The sequence below is a fragment of the Electrona antarctica genome (assembly GCF_951216825.1).
Source record: "Electrona antarctica genome assembly, chromosome: 24".
NCBI classification, from domain to species: Eukaryota; Metazoa; Chordata; class Actinopteri; order Myctophiformes; family Myctophidae; genus Electrona; species Electrona antarctica.
Window position 1 is genome coordinate 29572126 of NC_136803.1, and position 25380 is coordinate 29597505.

The following is a 25380-nucleotide window of genomic DNA, read 5'->3' on the forward strand; positions in this document are numbered from 1 at the left end:
TGATGCCAGACAAGGATAGATCATCTCAATCGGATAAATCTCATAAAAGGAGTAGGGAAATAATTCATCAATTTATTAAGGAACTTAATTTGAAAGACATTTGGAGGGAAAAATACCCTGACACTTTGGTGTACTCCTGTTTCTCTAAAACCTATGGCTCTTATAGCCGTATTGATTACTATTTAATCTCTGCAAATTTGGCTTACAAAATTAAGGATTGCACATATGACAGCATTTTAATTTCGGACCATGCTCCCAACAGCCTGATCTATGTGGATCCGGGTCTGAGGCGGGATCCCCCTAAATGGAAATTCCAACCCAAATGGTTGCAGGATTCAGAGCTGATGGACTTTCTAGAGCAGCAAATAGACATGTACTTTGCAGTTAATACTACTGAAACGTCAGCCTGCACTAGATGGGAAGCATTTAAGGCATTTATAAGGGGACAAATAATTAACTTTACCAGTTCAAAGTCCAAAAAGGCCAACCAAAAAAGATTATTATTGGAGTCAAAAATTAAAAATGTAGAGAATATTTATTTCAAGAACCCCTGCCCTAAACTACACCAAGAGTTGTTGTTGTTGAGATCTCAATTTAATGAAATGTCAGCCTCTAAAGCAGCGGCTAACTTACTAAAGCTTAAACAATCTATATTTGACCAAGGAGAGAAAGCGGGCAAGGTGCTGGCATGGCGCATTAAAAAACTCCAAACAGAAAGATCCATTACAATCCTAAAAAACAGTGTTGGGGAGACAGTGGCAGACCCTGTTGCAATAAATGAAGCGTTTAGAGAGTATTACGAAAGATTATATAGCTCTGAATTATCACAGGGACATTCACAACAGGACTCATTTCTGGACAACCTTAACTTACCCAAGATAGCAGAGGAAGATAATGCAAAGCTGGGGGCAGGTTTAACTCTAGGGGAAATAGCTGAGGCTATAATGTGTATGAACTCTGGAAAGGCGCCTGGACCAGACGGCCTGCCTATTGATATCTACAAAAAGTTCATATTCAAACTCAAAACACCCCTTCTGGAAATGTTTTCAGAATCTTTCCAGACTGGTATACTCCCGCCTACTCTGAGAGGAGCCCTGATCACCCTTCTCCCAAAACCGGGGAAATCAAACGATAAATGTGAAAATATGAGGCCTATTAGCCTATTGAATTCAGATTTAAAAATACTTTGTAAAATTATGGCCAAAAGACTAGAGGTTTTATTACCTGAAATCATAACGGGAGATCAAAACGGTTTTATGATTGGAAGACAGGGATTTCATAATGTGAGGAGGGTCCTAAATATTTTACATGACCAGAAGGGGGCGCCAGATACTGCCTTACTGTCACTGGACGCAGAGAAGGCATTCGATAGAGTCGAATGGCCTTACTTGTTTGAACTTTTGGAGCGCTTTGGCCTCGGAGAAAAGTTTTGTAGGTGGGTCAAACTCTTGTACAACAACCCTTATGCAGAAGTAATCACCAATAATATTGTATCAAAGCAATTAAGGATAGGTAGGGGCTGCAGACAGGGATGCCCTTTGTCCCCCCTTTTGTTTTTAATCGCAATAGAGCCTTTTGCTGTAGCGGTGAGGGGAAGTACAAGAATTACAGGTATAAATATTGGCGGGTTTGATCATCAAATTGCTTTATATGCTGATGATGTGATTCTTTTTCTAAAAAATCTGGAACAGTCAATACCAAGGCTTATGGAGCTCATTAAGCAATTTGGCAGTATATCCGGTTATAAAGTTAACAATTCAAAATCTTCTATAATGCTCCTTAACCCAAAAGAGAGAGCTAATCCGCCGAATTACACAAGTCACTTTAGAACGGTAGACAAATTTACCTATTTAGGTATCCAGATTGTCCCTAAACTAGAAGATGTGGTAGATCAGAATTATAACCCAATTATAGAGTCTATTACTGAGGCGTTGGACAGATGGTCAAACCTTCCAATTTCTCTTATAGGTAGAATAAATATCCTCAAAATGAACACACTCCCTAAACTGTTGTATTTGTTTCAGAATATCCCCTTGCCGCCTCCTGACGGTTTTTTTACTAAGATGGAAAAATTGTTTCGTAATTTTATTTGGAATAACCGACGCCCCAGGCTCCGTTTATCGCTGTTATATCTACCTTATGATAGAGGAGGGCTAAAGTGCCCTAATGTGTTATGGTACTATTGGGCAGCTCAGTTGAGAACTATAATGTTCTATTATACAGAGAGGGGATCCCCTACGTGGAGGAACATTGAATCATACTCTTTGAAGCTCCCGCTGCCCGAATATCTCTACTCTAATTCGAGTAAAAAACTGAAAAGATATACCGCTAATCCTATTGTTAAAAACATGATTAAAGTTTGGCAGGATGTCAGACTGTATCTTTTGGATATCCAACCCAGTTTTCGATTCAGCCCAATTTGGGGAAATGAACATTTCACCCCAGGTAGGGCGGATGGGGGCTTCAAGATATGGGCTGAGAAAGGGATTAAACAATGGAAGGATGTTTTTGACAAAAGGGGGAATCTACTCTCTTTTGATGAACTAGCTGCTAAATACAATTTACCTCGTACACACTTCTTTAAGTATTTACAACTCAGAAGCTTTATAGGGGTTAAACAGGTGAACTCTCTGACACTCCCTCCCTTGTCAATAATAGAGAAAGAGCTTATCAGAAACCCCTTTAATAAGGGCATCATTTCTGACTTATACTCTATGTTAGTAGAATTCTCTCCCGAATCCTCTGAATCCAAATATAATGCATGGAAGGCTGATCTGCAAGAGGAATTGACACTGGAAGAGTGGAGCACGGCCTGTACGGAGGCTCAATCCCAGACGGGTAACACTCGGTTAAAACTATTGCAATATAATTGGCTGATGAGGGTGTATATCACTCCAGAGAAATTAAATAAATTTAGTGCAGATATTCCAGATACTTGTATCAGATGTGGTAAAGACAAAGGTACACTTTTCCATTGTCTGTGGGCATGCCCAAGAGTGAAAGAATTCTGGGGAGAAGTAAGGAGGGAGATTCAGAAGATATTGTTGATAAATATTGAGCTTGACCCGAAACTGTTTCTATTAGGTCTTTATCCACCTGGCCATAAGATTCAGAGTAGCGAACAAAGATTTCTAGATTTATGTTTACTACAAGCCAAAAGGGCTATAGCTTTATCGTGGAAAAAGGTAGGCAAACCCAGTATTGCTCAGTGGTTTAGGGAGCTGTCATTGTGTCTTCCTCTGGAAAGAATCACTTATACGCTGAAAAATAAACAAGAGATGTTTGATAGGATATGGGGACGGTTTATCCAGTATATTACGGTTAATGATTTGTCTTATTTAATGGTTGAAACTGAAAGTGTTTAATTGTACTCTATGCAGCTATTTGGTCTTGTTGTTGTTACCAGTCTAAGTGCCCTTATTTTGTTTTAATATACTGTATTTATATGTATGTACTGTATGTTTGTTTTGTTTTTGTTTTTGTTTTTTAAGTAATTGTACTGTCTGTATTATGTATTGTATATTGTTCTGTTGTATTGTCTGTTTGTTTAAAAAAAAGAAAAATGCAATAAATATATTGTTAAAAAAAAAAAAAAAGTTATGGATAAGGCAAATCGAGGCAAAAAGTTTAGTATAATCGTGATATTGATTTGAAGTCTTATCGCACAGTCCTGCATTATGTCTTGTCTGATCTGTCTGAAAAAAAAAGAATATAAAACATGCCAAAACATTTATTTTTATGTATTAATTTTTCGAGCGGGGGGCATAACCTTAAAACTGGGGGAAACGGGAGGGGGACGTGTGATGCTGACACAGCACACGCCATTCATGTAACATAATTATGCGTTTCCTTCAGAACATCAGCCTTTTAGCTGGAGAGAGATTCAAATATTTTGTCAAGTTGCGTTGAGGGAGAATAAGACGCCGGCTCACTGAAAAACATGAGTCAGAGCGGTGATAAGATCATTAAAATATCACTAGCAAGTGGGGGCATGATGTTGCCAACTTATGACATGTCAGGGTGGGACCGGGTGCTCTGCTCTATGAGAGAGAAATGCGTACAGAAATGTTTGAAAGACTGCATGAATTTGAAAGTGTGCCTTTTAAATTATTCCTGACCTGTCAAATTTGTCCTAATTTGTGTCGTTTGTCACGTAATAAAAACACGGTGAAGGAAGAAAAAAAACCCGAAAAAAACAACAACACAGAGTTCAATTAAGGATTTAGCTTTCTCAGTGGTTCTCAAAGTGGGGGTGGTCTACTCTGGGGACCCCCAGGGGTCCTTGAGGGGCTTCCAGGGGGGTCAAAGTGGGGTGGTCTACTCTGGGGACCCCCAGGGGTCCTTGAGGGGCTTCCATGGGGGTCAAACAAAATGAGAAGAAATGCGAGCACAAACTCCCAGTCATAGAAGCGATATCAAAAAGCAAATCATGTAAGGTAGTGGCTCCCCAAACCTTTTAGCTCCAAGACCCACAAGAGAAATCAGATGTTTGCCTTGCCGGGGGGACCCAAACTAGTGAAAATAGCAGATCTACAAGCACTTTTCGCCGCGTTGCGAGCTTGCAGATGTGCTATTTTTCAGTACTTCATATCTGTTTTTTAATTTAGGGAATTTACTTGATTTTTTGGAAAAAAATTATTAATAATGAATGAAAAAATATAGCAAACAAAAAATAAAAGGGATAAATTCACTCACGACCCACGGAAATGGATCCATAAGCCACAAATGAGTCCCGACCCACTGTTTGGGACACAGTGATGTCCATTCAGGCACTTCTCATTTTTATTATTAAAGCAACATGACAATGACGGACGCATTTCGGCTACATTTTTTTAAGAGGAACCTTAAACCAATCAATCAGCCTTATCTTTCTGCGGACTTTACAACATTGGTTCTCAACGCTTTTTGGGCCAAGGACCCCCCCCCCAAAAAAATATATATTTAGCCGCGGAAGTTATGCGATATGCGTTTTCAGGCATTTGGGGTGTGGAGTGGACGGAGATCATTTCTGAAACGGTGCTCAAACATGCTCATATTGGTTTGGACGTGGCTTCAGCCGGAGCCCAAACATAGACAGCCACTTTAGCCAGACCCATTAACCCATTTTGATCTGGGAACGATTCTATAAATGTCTTCTAAATCCTGACAGTTTTCTGAAAAAGCTATGTTCTTCGATTTTTCAAAAATAGCAGACCTACAAGCTCGTAGCGCGCCACTCGGTGGCGTGCTATGAGCTTGTAGATCTGCTATTTTTCAATAGCTAAAGCATAACATAATGCTTACACCAAAAGGGGTTACCGCCCAAAATGGGTTAATACTGTGGACAGTCAGGATAAGCTGATATGACAACAAAGCAAAGTGGAATTATCTCCCTCGAGTCGTATACACGGTGAGCTCACCCTCCAGAGGAATCTGAAATAAATAAATAATTGCGTCCCTCTTCTCCCTCTCTCTGAACCCTGTGGCTGTTTCGGTCTCTCGGTTTCGTCTTTGTGAGTCATGTGGTTTTTTTGGTTCGTATACACAAGCAACGCAATATGGAGCAATTGTATTTTTGGGGGTTTTGATGTAATGCTTCCACAACACGCTCACCAGGCTTCAAGAGTCAAAAGCATTACGCAACTTTTTTGCTGCCATTACTACCCAAATAAACGTAGCTAGGCTAACGGTACCTACTAGTGCTATCTACGCTTATGTTCGTAGACAACCGCTTACTCCATATATGAAAGCAGCGACCGATTATTTACCTTTTAACATGGCTCCGGTTAGTATGGAGAGCCTCTGTCCCCACCAGCTATGGGAACAGGATTTTCAAAGCACTGTATCTCAAAAGGTTCGAGAGCTGTCCAATGGTGGGCCGCCGCGCATCCCCACGATCGTAAATCATTTGTGAGTTTGTACCGCATCGATGAGCAAATGTAACTGCTTGTAATGCTAGCTAAGGGGTCTGAGCTAATGCGAGTGGTGATGTGCTCGTAACAAAAGGCCCCCACCTTCCTGAATAACCCGGAAAGGAAAACGAGGATCGCAGCATTAGAGCGGACGGGTGTGGCAGTCCATACGTGTGCTTATGCTGCCCCCTGCTGGCAGCTAAAAAGTTAAGCACGACCTACTGTAGGATGACTAAGAGAGGCATTTTGAGTGCCACACTTGAAGTCATTCCATACAGAGGATACTGAAAGTCAAAAGGAAGGTTTTGGGGTTGGCGGTCAAAGAATTTAATTGAAAAAGACACAAGTTCTCTGCTGAGAACCGCTACTAATACACAATGTCACACTGAATGTGGCATGTGAATGGGCGACACGAAAGAGAGCGTTCAGTATTCATGTATTTAGGTACACACAATATTTAATTATATTTGTGAGGATGAATTCAAGTATTTTCCTGCTATAAGCCTATATAAAACAACCGTTGCTCTTGTCAGGACCAGGACATTCTTTCTCACAATAGCTATTTCTCAAATTCTAGTAGACATTTGGCCCTCACAAATAGAGTAATACAAGTACATACTGCGCCCGCCCGCCCGCCCGCCCGCCCACCCACCCCCACACACACACACACACACACACACACACACACACACACACACACACACACACACACACACACACACACACACACACACACACACACACACACACACACACACACACCTTGGAGGCCCGGGGCGGAGTTCTCCGTCCAAGTTCAAGGTCATGGTCAAGTGCCCAAGCCGGAGATTGATAAATAGGACGGAGATTAATGATAACAAAACCGTTCGCACCGCTCTAGACTAGAGCCTTGGAGCGCTTGTTGCCCATTCCGATGACGTGTCAAAAAGTGACACGTCATCGAAAATGTCCCCTGCCTGTTTAGCTGACGAAAACGAAAATCTTAAAACGATCATAACTCGCGATCTAAATCATCCCGTCTAATTCTGAAAAAAGATCCTGTGTTTGACGGCCTTCCGCGGTCCAGTCGCTAGTCGCGATAGATTTATTATTACCTCCCGTGGTGTGGCTATTGTTAGCTGCTACACAGACATGCACACCAGCTTCCGGTGCGCCGGTAAAAGTGGTCTGTGCGCTATAAATGATGGGCACATGGATGAAATGGATTAAATAGTTCCGGGCCTCCAAGGTGTTTAACAATAAATGCACCGAATCTCTGTACTGTATATATGTACATCTGCAATCCGCGCAAACTCGAGAACCGTCTGCCCCAAGAGCGACACGACACACACGTCACACACGATGTGGGTCCGTCCGCGGCCAAATCCATATCAATGTGGTGGTCCCTCCCTTGGACATGGAAAAGTTTGAGAACCACTGACTGTGTGTAGCGGCCGCGGTTCTTCTGGCCGTTACAACTGCAGCGCTGATCCCCACGTATATAAGCAGCTCAACGACGGGGCCAAAATCTGCCAAAACAAAAAGCAAAAAAAAAAAAAAAAGGTAAAACAAAGACGGATGGAAGGTTAACCCATTTCGACCTGACACCAGATTCAACAAATGTCTTCTAAGTCCTTGACATGAAATAGTTCTCAAACCATTAAAGTACTATTAAAGAACTAAAAACGTTCGCCCTGAAAGAATATATATTCAAAGATTTCCGCCACATTTTCATGATTTTTCAAAAATAGCAGACCTACAAGCTCGTAGCGCGGCACTCGGTGCCGCGCTATGAGCTTGTAGATCTGCTATTTTTCAATAGCTAAAGTGTAACATAATGCTTAAAACACCAAAAGGGGTTCCCACCCAGAATGGGTTAATAATACAAAGCGATCCTCGCCGGTGACATTTGGGAGCTGCAGCGAAGGTGAGATCCCGCCGTCCTCGTTAGGAGCAGCTTGGGCTGTCATTCCGATATCTTCTGACATTTTTCATTCCACTGGCCTCACAACTCCCACACGGGTTCACCGCTCCCATGACCTCCACTCTCTGAACTCTGTGCGTGCGTGCGTGCGTGCGTGCGTGCGCACACGCAGTCACCACAGCCGCAGAAAGCTGTGCCCAAGCATGTGCGTACGTGCATGTCTTACTATGTACCGAATGTCCCCAAAGGTATAGTAGAATTTAAGAAACATGATTTATTTTAGGACAATTTTCCTGGTCCTCATAAGACAAATTGTCGCTGTCGTTGAATGTCCAAAAGCACTTCTTTTACGCGACAAAAAATATATATATATATTGACATTTTTTGAATAACTTAATACACAAATCTTCTCTTCTGGGGGTCCCTGGCACAAAACACTGTCAGATGGGGGGGGGGGGGGGGGGTCATGTATATATGTATACATAACATTTAGGGGGTCCTTGACACAAAAGTTTGAGAAGGTCTAGAAGGCATTTTTGTAGAATTGGCCTCAGGAGTGAAGTTATGCCTGTTAATAGACAATCTCCAAGCTTACAACGCATTGCAGTGATAAACAGCCTTTATTCCAAACTGGCCGAAATTAGAGAATTATTCCTTACCGGCAAGGCAAACATTTTGTGTTTTTCTGAGATGAATCCATCAGGGACGCTGAGATTGAAATTGAGAACTACTCAGTAGTCAGAACTGATAGAAACCGTAATGGGGGTGGTGTTTGCATGTATATCCACAAAGATACTGAATTCATTACCCGTACTGACTTACAGCATGTTGAAATTGAAACTGTGTGGGTTGAATTAATTTTCAAAAATGCGAAATCAGTACTAGTTGGCACAGTCTACAGACCTCCTGACCAGCAAGGCTTTTATGATATTCTTGAGGGATGCTTAGCTGAGGAGGAGGGTGCAGAGAAAATCCTGATGGGCTATCTGAATACAGACGTACAGCGTAAAGAGGCGCCTGTTTTCAAATCATTTAGTAGGTTTTGTGATCTGCATAGTATTAGCCAGCTTATTACCCAACCCACTAGAGTGTGTGTTTCTACTCAAACTGTCATTGATCTCATTCTGTCCTCGGACAAATCCAGAATCTCCAAGAAAGGGGTTATTGTATGTGGGCTTAGTGATCATTTTATGATATTCTGTACCCGCAAAATACAAAAACTTAAGACCGGCTGCCACAAAACAGTCATATCAAGGGACCTCAAAACCTACTCTAGTGAGGTCTTTAACCAAGAATTGGAGAGTCTGGATTGGTCCAATGAGCTTAAAAGCACACTTGTCGAAGAAGCTTGGCTTGGCTTCAAAACCAAATTTACATCAGTACTGAACAACATGGCTCCTTTGAGAACCACCAGGGGCAAAACCCGCTCGGAACCATGGATGAATTCGGACATACTGACTGCAATGAAAGCCAGAGACAAAAAATGCTCTGAATTTCTAATATGCAAGTCAAAGCTAGCCAAGCGCTTCAACAGTGATCGCCAAGCTCAGTTGGACAACCTAAATACCCAACGAACCAAGCTAAGAAACAGTGTAACTGCCATGACCAAATCAGCTAAAAGTAACTTCATCAATGATAAAGCACAGGAAAACAAAAACAATCCTCGTGAGCTCTGGAAGCTACTAAACAATCAACTAGGCTGCGGTCAGAAACTAAAAACCAGGTTTTCAAACATAAACATCAAATCGGACAACACTCTCATCACTGACAAGCTTGATGTGGCCAACTACTTGAATATCTTCTTTACAAACATAGCAACAACTCTAGTTAACAAACTGCCCTCCCACTCTGGGCTCTTTGGTGTAGAGCACATTACAACCTTCTACAGAAACCTAGGTGTTTGTAAAGACGATTTTAAACTAGTTATGGTAACAACTGATGAGGTAATTAAGAAACTGAGTGCCCTCAGACCCCACAAGGCCACAGGCCATGACAATATTCCCTCCAAATTTCTCAGAGACTCAGCAATCTCTATAGCTCCAATCATCACCCACATAGTAAACCTCTCCATCAAACAGGGACAGGTCCCCCAAGATTTCAAACTGGCCAAAGTAACCCCCTTGCACAAGAAAGGGAGTAAATTAGACCCCGGCAACTACCGCCCTATTTCTATTCTAAGCTCCATCTCGAAAGTGATGGAAAAAATAGTCTATGAACAGATTGAAAAGTATCTTGCCACTAATAAATTAATGTACGAGTTCCAATCTGGCTTCAGAACGTCCCACTCCACTGACACATGCCTTCTCTATTTGAGCGACCACATCAAACATGAGGTGGATGCTGGCAAATACTGCGGCATGGTCATGCTGGACCTCCAAAAGGCTTTTGACACCGTGAACCACTCCATACTGGTTAACAAGCTAAAAGCAATTGGTTTTCGATAGCACATCAGTGAGCTGGATGCAATCCTACCTGGAGGGGTGGAGGTGAATGGAACACTGTCCCCCCCCCCTCCCAGTGAGCTGTGGCGTTCCACAAGGGAGCATACTAGGGCCTTTACTGTTCCTAATATATGTTAACGACATGACTTTAGCTTGTGACTGCAACTTGTTCCTGTTCGCAGATGACTCGGCACTGCTAGTCTCGGACAGGAACAAACTGCAGGTTGAAAAGGCCCTCAGCTCTGAACTCGGTAGAATCTGCACCTGGCTCGCTGATAACAAACTATCTTTACACCTGGGAAAAACTGAATCCATTCTCTTTGGCTCTAATAGTAATCTCAGCAAGGCAAATGGCTTCTTGGTTAGAGTGGGTGACAATGTTATCACACGTAAAGATGAAATTACCTACCTAGGTTCCATCCTGGAGGCTAATCTTTCAGGTGATAAAATGGCCACCAACGTAATCAAAAAGGTCAACCATAGAACAAGATTCCTTTACAGGATCTCCTCACTGGTCGACAAAAAAACCTTGAAGACCTTAACAGGAGCCCTTGTACAGGGTTTCTTTGACTATGCATGCACCTCCTGGTACCACAGCACCTCAAAGGCCCTTAAAACCAGGCTCCAGACTTCCCAAAACAAACTGGTCAGGCTCCTACTTGACCTCGCCCCCCGAACCCACCTCACCCCTGCCCACTTCGACAGGCTGGAATGGCTTAGGGTCGACGACAGAGTACAGCATCTTGCAATGGGTCTGGTCCACAAGATTCGATACACCACCAAGATACCCATGTACCTGTCTAGATACTTCCTTAATGTTAACGAAGTCCACACCCACAACACCAGAGGGAGTGCAACGAACCATGTACAACCCAGATTCGGCACAAACAAGGGACTAAATTATTTTCGCTCCTATGCCACCAAAATGTGGAACGCCCTACCAACAGTCATTAAGACATGCGAATCCCTTGACTCCTTCAAAACCGCTCTCAAAGGGCACCTACGGACGGCTGCAATTCGAAACTGGCCCCTGTAAAATCGGAATCCCTCAAACACGGACGCAAGGACAACACAAGAAACGGTCGCGGCCACACAGCCAACTCAAGGTATGGCCACTGAGCCGACTTCGGGACCCAACGCAAGGACAACACAAGAGACGGTCACGGCCACACAGCCAACTCAAGGTACGGCCACGGAGCCGACTTGGGGACCCAACACAAGGACAACACAAGAGACGGTCACGGCCACACAGCCAACTCAAGGTACGGCCACGGAGCCGACTTGGGGACCCAACGCAGCTCCTCCAAGGAAAACAAACAAATGAACGGAGCTGAACGTGAATCCCCCCCACCGCCCACCCCTTTTTTCCCCTCACTGTATATGTTTCTTTTCCCTTTTTACCTCCTTTATGATGAATTCCTGTTCTGTCCTTTGTCTATATAGAAGTGTCTATTTGTACGTCTCTAAATGTTTTTGATGAATTGAACATTGTGGACCCTATTGGAAACAAGTGTAATGCTTAATTGGGTCGTCCACTCACAGTTAACAGCCTTTGTATTGAGTTTGTGCTTGAAATGTACTGTAATTCTGCAAACTGTTAATACATTTTTCAATCAATCAAAAAAAGTGTGTCGCGTTGTGAGCTTGTAGATTGGCAACTTTTGTTTACATTGAAAATGGCAACAACAACAAAACAAAAAAATTGCCTACAATGGTGATGTAATAAGTATAATAATACAAAAGTGTAAGTAGGTGTGTGCAAGTGCTGGTCACAAGTGGGTCTGCCTCTCACTTGCACACTTAAGCATTGTTACACTTGTATTAACTCTCCCATGGCAGCAGGGATAGATGGAGAGCGCCCTCTAGGGGGGAGAGTGGAGACATGCTGCGCTGCGGTCCCTCACAGTCAGTTCACTGACAGCATGGCTTCTGAGGGAGGGGGGGGGGGGGGGGTAAGCCATTAAGACCCTGAGGCCGATTCTACAAGAATACCAAACGACTCGCCCCTTTACCAACTCGCCCCCGTGAAGTGTTTTAATGTAGTTAACAGGTAATTTAGTATTTCCCTCCCTCTCTGAAATCTGAAGTGATCTTGTATACAGATGTATTTGATTGTATAGTAGTCGATCTCTATGCTCTGTAAAATTAAGAAAGAACAACATGACACAGACACGGTGACTGCGTAATTAAGTTAATTTAGGACCTTTCTAGCAGTTAATTTCGTTTTATTAACACATTTCTTCCATGTAGCCCATGTTTTGTAATGGCATCATCATGCTATTATGCCCGTGAATATACAGAGTGAATTTAACAATGATAAATGAATATGATAATACCTTTTATATAATAACCAACATGAATTATGTTTGTTATTTACAGCTAGGTAGAGTAGTGGGGCGAGATGGAAAAGGGGCGACTGTACATTACATTACATTACAGTCATTTAGCAGACGCTTTTATCCAAAGCGACTTACAATAAGTGTATTCAACATAGGTAGGGAACAAAAACTACTAATCACCAGAAGTCTTTAGTGCATTTTCTGCAAAAACAAGCAACCAAGAGTATACCTAGCGCTAAGGTAAAAGTGCAATATATCAGCTACCTATTTCCTTAAACAGATGAGACAAAATAGCGAAATCAAATGAGCATGAGCTAAAACAATTAAGTGTATCGACTAAACAAGATCCAATAAACAATACAACAATAGAAAACAAGCGTTCGTACAACTAGTTAACAACAAGTAGGTCAGGCAGAGAGGAACGGTAGTGTTTCCTGAAGAGGTGGGTTTTCAACCTGCGGCGAAATATGGGCAGTGACTCTGCTGTCCTAACATCAGTGGGAAGTTCATTCCACCATGTCCATGACCGTGTGGATCGGCCAGAAGGACCCTTGAGTGACGAGGCAATCAGTCGCCCCGAGGTGGCAGACCGAAGTGGTCGGGCAGGGGTGTAGGCATCGACCATAGCCCGGAGGTAGGAAGGAGCTGTTCCTTTCACTGCCCTATAGGCTAACACCAGGGTTTTGAACTGGATGCGAGCCGCTACGGGGAGCCAGTGTAGAGAACGGAGAAGGATGGTTGTGTGGGAGAACTTGGGGCACCCGTTACCTTCTACAAATGCCTTCTAAATCAGTAGTTCTCAAACCTTTTTGTGCCAATAAGGACCCCCATAATTATACGTATCTGGCCGCGGACCCCCATCTGAAAATGTTTTGTGCCAGGGAACCCCAGAAGAGAAGATTTGTGTTAAAACCCATTTTGACCTGAGATCAGATTCAAAAAATGTCTTCTACATCCTGACAGTTTTCTGAAAAAGCTATGTTTCTATGTCAGTCGTTCTTCGATTTTTAAAAAATAGCAGACTGGCGCGCTACGAGCTTGTAGATCTGCTATTTTTCAATAGCTAAAGCATAACATAATGCTAACACCAAAAGGGGTTCCCGCCCAAAATAGGTTAGAGAAAAGCGAAATGATTCAAAATCAATAAAAAAAAAAATCAAAGAAAAAAATCTATATTTGCAGCCCTACATCTGAATCAAATCCGAGCTAAATAGGGTTTTTTTATTTTTGTTTTTTTTCATTCGTTCCGCGACCCAATTAATAAATTATGATGATGTGTCAAACACAGACCAAACAAAAGATGTATTAACAATTCACAGCTGAGCGTGTTCATTATTCTGCCAACACAACGCACCACAGGAACCGCATTCAGAGAGCACGGACGTCTTTTGCGGCCCCGGTCACGACGCAGACCTTTGACAACAAAGTTAAACGGCTACGGCACTGCCGTTTCTGACGTTATAATATGAAATTGTTGCACGCATTGCTCACTTATTATTCAAAAATTAGGCCAGGCATTCACCGTTGGTCCAATATACAGTACACTGCGCTGGGAGATTATGAGTTTTGCCACAACCAATCGTCTCCCGATCGCTTTTCGGAAGAATGAATAGTGCCATTTTGAGCATCCCAATACTGGGGATAATGTTCCAGCCATGGTGAGACTACATGCTGTTCGACAGATTTGATAGAACACAGTAGTGTATGACTGAGAGTCCCACTGCATTTCCTCTTTCCGAGAGCCTATTTTCTGGGTACACGGACTGCAAAGTCTCTAAACTTGTATACAGTAGGTGATTTTGTGCATGGTGTGTGAGAGGGTTGTCAATGCATTGTTTTGCATGGTGAGAGAGCGGGGCCAATTCAGAGTCTCAAGCAGCCGTGCGCATTTACAGACCTTTATTGTGTGTATCCACTGTGTTACATACAGTAAGGTGGCTTATTTCACGCCCCGTGCTCAAGGTGGGCGAAGCAACTGTGAGAGAGGCAATTTTGCAGTTGTATTTTGCCTGTGTGTGTGTGTGTGTGTGTGTGTGTGTGTGTGTGTGTGTGTGTGTGTGTGTGTGTGTGTGTGTGTGTGTTGGAGGGCAGTCAATTGGTGGTCGTGTTCGGCTGATGGGGAGGTACGGTAGTTTATTTATACCTGTGTGAGTGTGTGTACGTGCGTGCGTGCGTGCGTAGCGTGTGCGCGAGCGTACAGTACCTTATTCACAGTCCTCTCCCGCCAACGGTGTAGTGCTCCCGCACGCGGCCCTGAGGCGTCTCAGCTCGGCCATCACGTTCTTCCTCATCTTGTTCGGGTCATACCTTAGAAAGTAACACAACGTTTACTATACAGTGTGTGAACTGAGAGCAACGCATGAGGTATTGAACCCCAATCCCTCCCGTTACACTAGGCGGGGATCGTGAGGCCAGTGCCAGTCAAATGCACAAAATACCACAGTAGAAGAAGAGACCCCAGGGCACGCAGGAAGTAATAATTAGGTTTCCCCCCCCATAGTTGAGACCAGGAAGTTGTACATGCCCAAATTTGTGCATGTACAACTTTCTGGTCTCAACTGTGCACGTTTCTTTCCTTCCATGGAGCAACATGGCGTCGCCCGTACGGTCTTCGCGTCTCGCCTGTCTACCTCTTGGTAGACGGGCGACGAGTTGTTTTCGTCCACGGATGTGAGAATTATAAAAAAATGTTTTACCTTTATTTAACCAGTAAAAACACATTGAGACCGCATCTCTTTTTCAAGTGGGAACTGGCCAAGCGGCAGAATACATAATTACACTTTCAGACGCTACATTGTACATGTCAAGTTTTACAACAGCCAAATAATAAATCCATGAACAATACCTCCAGAAGCCTATAGAATATATACAACAACAATACTCCAAAATAAAACACTAACAAATAACCGGGTACAAGAACATTAAGTACATGTCATGAATACACAAGTATACATGTATGGACGGGAACCAAGACAGGAACCAAGAGGGAAGAAGAGGGAATAAAAACCTTCCAAACACTGGATTGTGGCTCACTTGGAGCAGAAAAAGGACAAATAAGCGCGTGCACGTCGGATCCGTTTGTTAGGCTGTCTAACATGTGAGTAAAAGAAAGAAAAAAGATAATGGGTTAATTCAACACGTGGTTATGCTGAGGTCAAGATAGAGTCAAGAGACTTTAGTGGAATTAGAAGTTTGAGCTTTGAAGAAGAAGAAGAAAAAAAAAGTATGATCAAGGTTGACAAGTTTAACATTTAACGGTGCCGGAGATTAGCTGTTCACAGACGGACGGAAGGACGGACACACGGACGGAGTGCAAAACATACTCTCTCCCCATGCCTTCGGCCTGGTGGAGACAACAAGGCCTGCCCAGCTCTGTGTAGATTCCTAGGTTATGTCTACTGCTAGTGGACCGGAAAATGCGGCTTTTCAAAATAAGAGCTCAAATTTAAAAAAAATGCTGGCGTGAATTAGATCCTAATTTTTCAATAAATGCTAGCGGGCTAAGTGTTAATTCGTTCTCAACTCTCATACAGAGAACCACCATACTAGGGAACCACCATACTAGACTCATGCAGGCTGGGATCGAAAAGGTCAGTGATCCATCCCTGTCGGGCAGAAACCTCCCAAGGCTCCCATATCCATATCCAAATGTTGTGCATTAAAAGCATTACAAGCTTGTAGATTTGCTGCTTTTGTTACATTACGAATTTGAGTCATGAAAAGTCATAATTAGGTTTCCATCAAACAGACTTTACGTCTCGCTGTGACACGTCATGAGCTTGTAAATCAGCTATTATGACACGTCATGAGCTTGTAAATCAGCTATTATTTCCAACGCCAATGTTTGGCCTATTATCACATGCTCAGAATAGACAGACACACTAGGGTTTTTGGGGTGCTATAATAGACATTTTAGAATGCCAATCTGCTCAAAACCATAAGAGGTTTAAACCATTTAGGCCTGACATCAAAATTAAAAAAAAATCTTCTAAATCCTCCCAGTTTTCAGAAATAAATATTTTCACGATTTCTCAAAAATAGCAGACCTACAAGCTCGTAGCGCGCCACTCGGTGGCGCGCTACGAGCTTGTAGATCTGCTATTTTTCAATAGCCAAAGCATAACACAATGCTAACGCCAAAAGGAGGTTCCCGCCTAAAATGGGTTAACTTCACAGCATGGGTCTTGTCACAGCTCCCGCTGCTGTCAATTCCCCAACTGTTCCCGAGGTCTATGTATCCACTACACTATTCTCTTTGCAGCTGGTTCAACGCCAGCATTGATGTGTAGCATGCCTGTACATAGAATGTGACAATTCAATTCTCTTTTAGAGACGCTGCTGACAATAGGAACTGTCAAGATGCGGGCCAGGAGGTCTGCGGGGCTGTGATCTGTGATGCTGTTTTGTCTGCTTGGAATTGTCTTCGGGAAAATCGTCAACACTGTCACCCTGTCATATTAAGCCATTTTGGGCGGGAACCCCTTTTGGTGTTCTAACTAAGCATTATGTTATACTTTAGCTATTGAAAAATAGCAGATCTACAAGCTCATAGCGCGCCACCGAGTGGCGCGCTACGAGCTTGTAGGTCTGCTTTTTTTTGAAAAGTCGTGAAAATGCGGCGCAAATCTTTGAATATATATTTCAGAGCCAACATTTTTAACTAAAATATTGGCTTCTGGGAGGTCCCTGGAACTACATATTTTCAGATGGTGGTCCGTGGCCCAATAGAGATAATTCTGGGGGTCCTTGACATGACAAAGGTTGAGCACAACTGACATAGAAACATGGGTTTTTCAGAAAACTATTAGGATTTAGAAGTCTTTTTTTTAATCGACCTCAGTCCAAAATGGGTTAAAGGGTTTTTGGACTTAAAGCTGTAGGAAATACTTGCCGTTAATATAGAGGTTGTGAAGGTATATATTGATTGAAGTAGTTACGGGCATTTGGTGGGGGGTTACTGGCTGCTGCGTCGTGATACTGGACACAAAAACTGGATACTGGACGCAACAAATAGTTCCATGTGACAGAGGGTTCCAAGTTGAACGAAAGTCGTGCTATATGGTAGAAATAGGTCAACGACGACGACACTACTGTAGTTTTGTGGATTTTTGTTGTTGTTTTTGATGCGTGGCCCCCATACTCGCGCTAAATGACCTGAATACCTTTACAATCACTATATTAATTGCAAGTTATTTCCGTAACAAATGATTGCCTAAACTTAACCACACAAACAGTGCCTAATCTTACTTCAAATCTAATAATGGAACCAAAACAATACCATTCCTAATTAACCCATTCAGGACGGGAACCCCCTCTGGTGTTTTAAGCATTATTGTTATACTTTGGCTATCGCACCGCGCTACGAGCTTGTAGATCTGCTATTTTTTGGAAAATCGTGAAAATGTGGCGCAAATCCTTGAATATATATTCTTTCAGAGCGAACGTTTTTACCTCAAATCTTTGCTTCTGGGGGGGGGGGGGGGGGGTGCCTGGAACAACATATTTTCAGATGGGGTTCTGCACCACTGGCATAGAAACAGGCAAAACTCCATTCAATTTGTCAGGGGACGTGGCCTCACCCGGCTCTCATGTTTGTGTTGAGACGGCTGCTGCTGGGGCTGGTGTGATCCCACGGAAACTCTGCTCTGATCATCTCTGGTGTGAGCTGCAATGCTGGGCCTTCTGTTCTGAAAATACACAACAACAACAACAACATTATTATTCCAATCCAAGTCCAGATCCAAACATTTCTAAAGTAACATTAGATAGAGGTAGAGCAGGTCGTCCAATGATCCCTGGGTCGGCGGTTCGAATCCCGGCTCCTCCTCCTGTCCACATGTCGAAGTGTCCTTGGTCAAGACACTGAACCCCACATTGCCTCCAATGAGTCGGTCGGTGTGAGCACCATTGGTGTGTGAATGTGGGAATTGAGGACGCTGGCGTCGACTGTTGGCCGCTTCACCTCCCAATGTATGAATTAATGAACCATTGTAAAGCGCTTTGAGCACTTGAGCGCTATAAAAATGCAATTCATTATAACATTGACAATAACTAGGGATGCACCGAAAGGGAAATTCTTGGCCGAAACCGAATACCATTATATATCTTTTTTCCTAACATTGCTGTCATGGCCGTATCTACCTGATTTATGGCAAAATAAATGGTTATGGCAAAACTTAACTTAAATAATAATCACTATTATGGGTCCATAAAACATTTATTCAGCTCTTTCGAATGCATTAATTGCATACACTATTCGGTGATATTTTAATATCGGCCAAAACCGAATAGGCCGAAGTGGTGGGGAAATTCACTAACATTCCCCTTTAAATTATAACTTTAGAAATGTGCAGATACCCTGTATACGTGTTTATATATATGAATGTGTGTGTGTGAATGTGTAAGGACTATTTGGACCGGATACAAGCAACGGACAAAAAAAAAAGGAAAAAAAAGATGCTTGTTATGTATGTACTGTACTGTATGTCCAACATTCCGAAAATAAAACTGAACTGAACTGATCATCTGGCTAAATGACATGAGCTATTTATATATGCGACCAGGTTTGACTGAGAGCCTGCCATCGCGCAAATTCCAGCTTTTCACCAGAGGAAACTTTTATTTGTTTATTTTTTCCAAAATGAGTTAATAGCACAGGCAGACTCTTCACATACTAGAGCATGTCTGAAATAAGTGTCAGAGCTGAAATCGACATGTAAATATGAAATAAATGATTAAACATGTAGCTATATGTTAGAGACCACAGAAGTGAACCTTTCAAGCCTGTTTTCTCAACTCGCTGTTTCTCTGCAAGACATTACTCTATAAGTCATATCTCCAAAACTGGTGGGTCAAACTGAACAACCAATATCTCTATTTGAAGTTATGATTCCCTGCTTTCATGACGACATGAAAAAACAAAAATTCCTCAGTCAAATACAAATATATATGAAGTGTCAGTGCAGCAGCTTACGGTTTGACCACTAGTTCTGCCAGGTCATCCGGGAGGCCCGTGAGAGGCGGCGGAGCTGTGAGAGGAAGTAGTTCTGGGTTGTCGTCCACAGGCCTGACACACACACACACACACACACACACACACACACACACACACACACACACACACACACACACACACACACACACACACACACACACACACACACACACACACACACACACACACACACACACACACACACACACACACACACACACACACACACACACACACACACACACAATTTATTTATGTCCACACAGAGGAAATTGCATACAGGGACATAAATAGTTCAGGTGCAGCAAGCAAAGTTAACAGCAAAATCCAAGGCATATGTCCTCGGTCACGATACAACAAGCATGTCATGTCACCCAGCATTCCATGGGCTCAAGTAGTGTGTAGGCATCCTAAGTTCAAAACCACCTCCATCAACCAGTCTGCGGCCGGGGAAACTCCCCCCTGTCAGGTGAAAAGAAGCAGCTTGGACTCCTCATGCATAGAAGGATGCATGAGGTCAGTCCGCTGCCCCTCCAGGTTGGCAGAGGAAGTGTAGCGCCCAGGATTACATTAGATAATTGGCACTGGGTGATAAAACTGGGTTGCAAAATCATGGGATAAAAATGATAAGGAAGAACAACCAGTCTGCGGGTGTGTGTCCCAGGCTGGACCACCAGAGGAAACAATGTTCCCAGTCCGCTCCTGCATCGCCGCCCGGTGTCATATCGTTCTCCGTAGCGCGGCTGATCCCATGGGCCCAATTAAAATCCACCCACTGTTGTTTCCGACAGCGGGCGGACACAACGTAAGAAGGCCGGGTCCGACGCCCCTCTTCCCGGTAGCTGCTCATGGGAAGGTCCACCAAGCAGCACCAGGCTGTTGGTATATACTCTATCGGTGAAGCAGTGCCTTGTTGTATGTAAGCTTGTGATGGTGTTGAAGCACACAGTGTCCACAGAGGTTGCAAATGCATCTTAAATCTGCACCCACTACATTAACGGTGGTAGTTACAACGGAGCAGTTAACGTCATGCGCGCACGCGCACACGCACACGCACACACACACACACCATGATATGTTTGTGCGTACTGTGTATATGCCTATATCGGTGGCACTGCTCTCATTGACCAAAGTGCTGTACACTACAGCATATGAAAAAAATCTGCAAAAAAAAAAGAGGAAAAAAAAAATAACCATACAACAATTAAAAAGAACAATCAACCATATACAGGGAGATTCAAACGCTTGTGAATAAAAGAGTCTCAACTACGTAGGTATAATTAAGACCAGATTCAGAAGGTCACAGTGGCCGGCCATCTGCAGAAGCTGGGTCACATTTTGCAGATGGCCGGCCCCAGGCTCTGCATGGAACACCTTGCCCCTTACATGACTCATTCTGCTCAGTCACCTCACCGGAGGTGTTTAAAATGCTTACTCAAGACCCATTTCTTCCAAGTCTGGCCTTTATCTCTGCTATGCTGCCGAAATGCATGTTTTAGCCCTCTTTTTATACTTTTTTTAAAATCTTGTTTTGAAATGACCTTTTGTAGGACACTTTGGTTGAACCTGGTCGTAAATGTGCTTTATAATGCTGGGGGTGTTCTCTCTTTTCCCCGCGTGTTTCGCCAATTTGTAAACCTGGCATCCTATAGTGTGTTTCAATGTACATGTACATGTTTTTTGATATACTGTTTAGCCCATTCTGGGCGGGAACCCCTTTTGGTGTTTTAACTAAGCATTATGTTATACTTTAGCTATTGAAAAATAGCAGATCTATTCTATCTATAGGTCTGCTATTTTTGAAAAATCGTAAAAATGCGGCACAAATCTTTGAATATATATTCTTTCAGAGCGAACGTTTTTTTTAGCTTGAAGATATGCCAGGGACCCCCATAAGAGACATTCATTTCATTTCAAGGACTCCCTAGTTTGACATGCATTAGGCTACGGACTCCCATTTAATGGCATTTCTATCTCTGGGACCCCCAATTTATATAGTAAAATCCATGTTAATTTAACTCAGAGGGTGTACAAATGAAACTGGGGACCCCCTTGGAACTCCAGGGGTCCTTGAGGGAGTCAAGTGGTTCCCACTTTGGGAACCACTGACTGAATTGAGGTAATCCAAACAGAAAGACATAAGCGGCGTGGATGACTTTCTCAAGGTCTAGGACCTTGCCATTAGGACCACTCTACGCAACGTCCTCAAACAGCGATGCGCACCTATGATAACAACAGGCCACAGGTTTCTGCGTTAGACTTTTTTTTCTCCTCTCCCCGAAGCTCTAGTTTAAAGAATAAAAATAACTAGAAAGGTCGCAATTTTAAAAAATTGCAAAGTGTGGTTGCCGCAGTGGCTTACATATGCCCCTCCCACTGATATTGCCAGCCAATTACAATGTCACGTCACCCCTGCGATCATGCGTAAGTAATTCGGAGGGGATTTATCCCCCAAAAATCATGTTTTTGCGACAAACGGTTACATTTCTCGCATTTGCGGCACCCCCTATGGATGAAAATAGAATTGCTTTTGGTACTTGGTTGATTGAACCACCCGCGACATGTGATTAAAATTTGGGATAGATTGGACATTTCGTTCGTGATTTATGGCATTTTTTGTAAAATAGGCCCCTCCTACTATCTTCGGACAACGATTACGGCTGAACGATACGCACTACCAAAATTCTGCAGTTGGTGTTTTAATCGGATGGGTCCTGAGATCATGTGTGCCGATTTTTGTGAGATTTGGACGAAATCTGTAGGAGGAGGAACAAAAAGTGTGTTTTGGAGAAAATTCAAAATGGCGGAAAATCTATCATGACGCAAATGGGCGTGGCCTATATGGGGAGATGAGTCATGACCCAAGGAAGCCAGGGAAAAATAATTTTGATTTTACGACCTACGGTTCAAGAGTTATAAGCCAAAACGTAAAGTGGGCTGTTATAGCGCCACCATGAGGCCGACCGATAACATTATAAGTTAATTAATTTTAGTAATTATTATGAACCTACCCTCCAAGTTTTGTAACTATAGCCCTTACAGTCTCCGAGGAAAAAATACTTGAATGTTATTTTTCGCACTTTCCCATTCATGTCAATGGGGAAATTTAAATCACTAATAAATTCATATCAATTAAACTATATAACATGTATCTTAAAAAAATACAAGCACACCATTCCCGATGAAGCCGGTCAATTTGACATATGGCTCAAGTGCGTACAGTCAAAACTGTGGGAGGAGTAGTGATACAAAGTTTAGGGTTACTCCAGTAAATGAAAGTATAAAGTGTTACAATTACAATAGTCTGGTTGCCCTGTTAGGGCAACCACACTAATTATTAACACAAGCAACTTGAGACCAACCTACATTGGAATGCAGGTTATTTTTTTGTCGGTCTTGAAAATCGCACGCGCACGCACGCACCCAGAATGCCATCTCCTCTAGGGTGTGTATGCAAATCGTGTCGTTTGTGTTTTGACAAGCAGACACACACAGTGGCACTGTGCATGTCACTGAGCAGACACTGGCGCTGCTCTGGCCTGACAAGAAGCTGCGCCCAAATCCGGTCTTGAATGTAAACAGACAATGAAGTGCCTTCACACGCATGCACGCACGCACACACACACACACACGCACGCACATGCACAGGAGCCATGTATCTCCACTGTTTGACTTAAATAATAACCATTGGAACATTTTTTCTCTCTCCATTCCAGTAGCAACCTGTGGCCTGTAGAATAATGTTACCATAGGTGCGCGTAACGCTGTTTGATGACGTTGCGCAGAGTGCTCCTAAAAGGAGGTGGCTGAAATGTGCCTGAATAAAGCGTTTTATATACAATATGTACAATTTATGAAGACATTGAGGGTGGGACAATAAGCCTAGATCATAGAGAGAGTCCGTGGCAAATTTGGAGGCAAACGTGCGTGAATAAAGACAATATCCCTTCAGCGCGGCAGCCGGTCGTTGGTTATACGCGGTCAGACATTTCGACCGCCAACACTTCTCTGAAGTTTTCAATCGGGCCCCCTCATCCGTAAAAGGTCAGGGGACTGGCGTCACATTGGTGACCCACGGTGGCTGGCTGCTTGTATGGAGGTGGCCTGCTGGGTAAGATAAGGACACCATTCTGTTCTTTCAAATGTTTCCGAGTGCTGTTGATATAATAACACATGATTTATGTACATTTATTTAGTAGGCCTACTGTACTGTGTTTTTCTTTTTAGGTATTTGTATTTTAGCTTTATTTCCAATTTCTAATACTTAACGGGGCATTCCACTCATTTTCAACATTTTACTATGTCATTAATGTACCTTAGAGCTGTTGTGTGGAAATAATGAAAAGGTTCCCCCATTCTGTGTTTCCTAGAACACATGCATAAGCAAGATGCGAGCAGGTGCGACGCACTATGCTAAACACATTACACCCAATTATGATGCGGACTGCAAAGCATTTATGATGCTACCACATTACAAATCACCATGCACAGCCACATTCATAATTACAGTTCTAGGAAACACAAAATGGGGGGATATTATTAATTATTTCCACACATAGTAAAATGTTGAAAATGGGTGGTTTTCCCCTTTAATCTCCAAATATTGTACTTTTACTCCACTACATTTATATGAAAACTTTAGTTACTATAGTTACTTTGATTATTATTGCAAAACATACATTTAACCACTTCAGCGCTATATACATTTCGACCATTTGAAAATATGGTCGAAGATAAGGTACAATTTGATGCCAATACTGTTGTCCTTTTACTCAAGTACATTTTGAATTCTGGACGTTTACTTGTAACTTGAGTAGTTATATATTGCATACATATTGATACTTGTTGAGTACTTTTTCCACCACTGTTTAAATGTATCCGAGTGTGTTGTTGAGATTAGGCCTATATCGTACTAACACGTGCTTTCACTTTTTCCCAGTGAGGTGAAGAGGCCATCGAAGAAAAAAAAGGGAGATCAACTCACGGCCATCGTGGGCGCCCGAACAATATTGTGTGTGATGAAAAATGCATGTTTGTCTGTTCTTTTCTTTACTGGGCCAGGGCTAGGGAGGTTTTTTCTTTTGCACACCTGACTGCTAGCGGTTGAGACAGGTGGCAGAGGCGCGAGCACGCATCGTAAAAGGAACACGATGGCTAAGAGCGCTCGGCGCTCACTTCCACATCAAAATATGATCATTAATTCAGTCTACTCGTGCATATCTCTCCGAGTCGTCCTCAGACGAGCCCTTCCATCGTCGCTTCCAGTCATCCCGGGGCCGGTTCTCCATACATCTGGCCAGTTCGTTGGTGCTTTGCGCTCCTGCTTATAGCGTTGAATAAATGATTATTTCAATGGGTGTGTGTGTGTGTGTGACCTGCAGCATATTATTAGCTAAAATGCTTTGAATTAATGATCATGTATGTCGTCGCTCTCGGGCGGAAACCTTGTATGTCCAAAACTGTTGCTTTTCAGGAAAAATGGGGGGAGGACACCTGTATTCAGTAACAGGAGTCTCCAATTTTAATCCAAACATTATAGAGAACAGATTAAACAAGTGGAATTGTAAGTGGTGACACAAATAAATGAGCAGACACATTTGGAACTGGAACACTGTACATTATAAACTAAGCTGGTGCTCTCTCCTGATTGGCTGAAAGTTTGTCACCTACCAGTTTATTAAAGAGCTGGAGAGACAAGGAGAGCTCTGTTACTGAACCAACACTCTTATCAGCATATAGTGGTTTAACCTTTTAAACAAAACACTTAGTTTTAACCCAAAGATATCAGTTACCCTATACCTTTAAATAGGAT

General features: G+C 42.8%; 1 protein-coding gene across 9 annotated transcripts in view; it reads right to left on the reverse strand.

Moving 5' to 3' along the window:
• The window catches only part of cfap221 (cilia and flagella associated protein 221), a 97924-nt gene that overhangs the window by 11936 nt on the left and 60608 nt on the right, over nt 1-25380 (reverse strand). For 7 of the 9 annotated variants that reach the window (XM_079495830.1, XM_079495823.1, XM_079495827.1 and 4 more), the window contains 4 exons: nt 19548-19640; nt 18154-18261; nt 14778-14881; nt 6614-7399 (listed from right to left, as the gene is read on the reverse strand). In XM_079495830.1, the coding sequence (XP_079351956.1) occupies nt 14779-14881; nt 18154-18261; nt 19548-19640 (304 nt within the window). In that variant the 3' untranslated portion in view covers nt 6614-7399; nt 14778. Of the gene's footprint in view, nt 1-6613; nt 7400-14777; nt 14882-18153; nt 18262-19547; nt 19641-25380 lie in introns of those variants that run through there. The other 2 variants (XR_013789207.1, XM_079495829.1) reach the window with 1 other exon arrangement.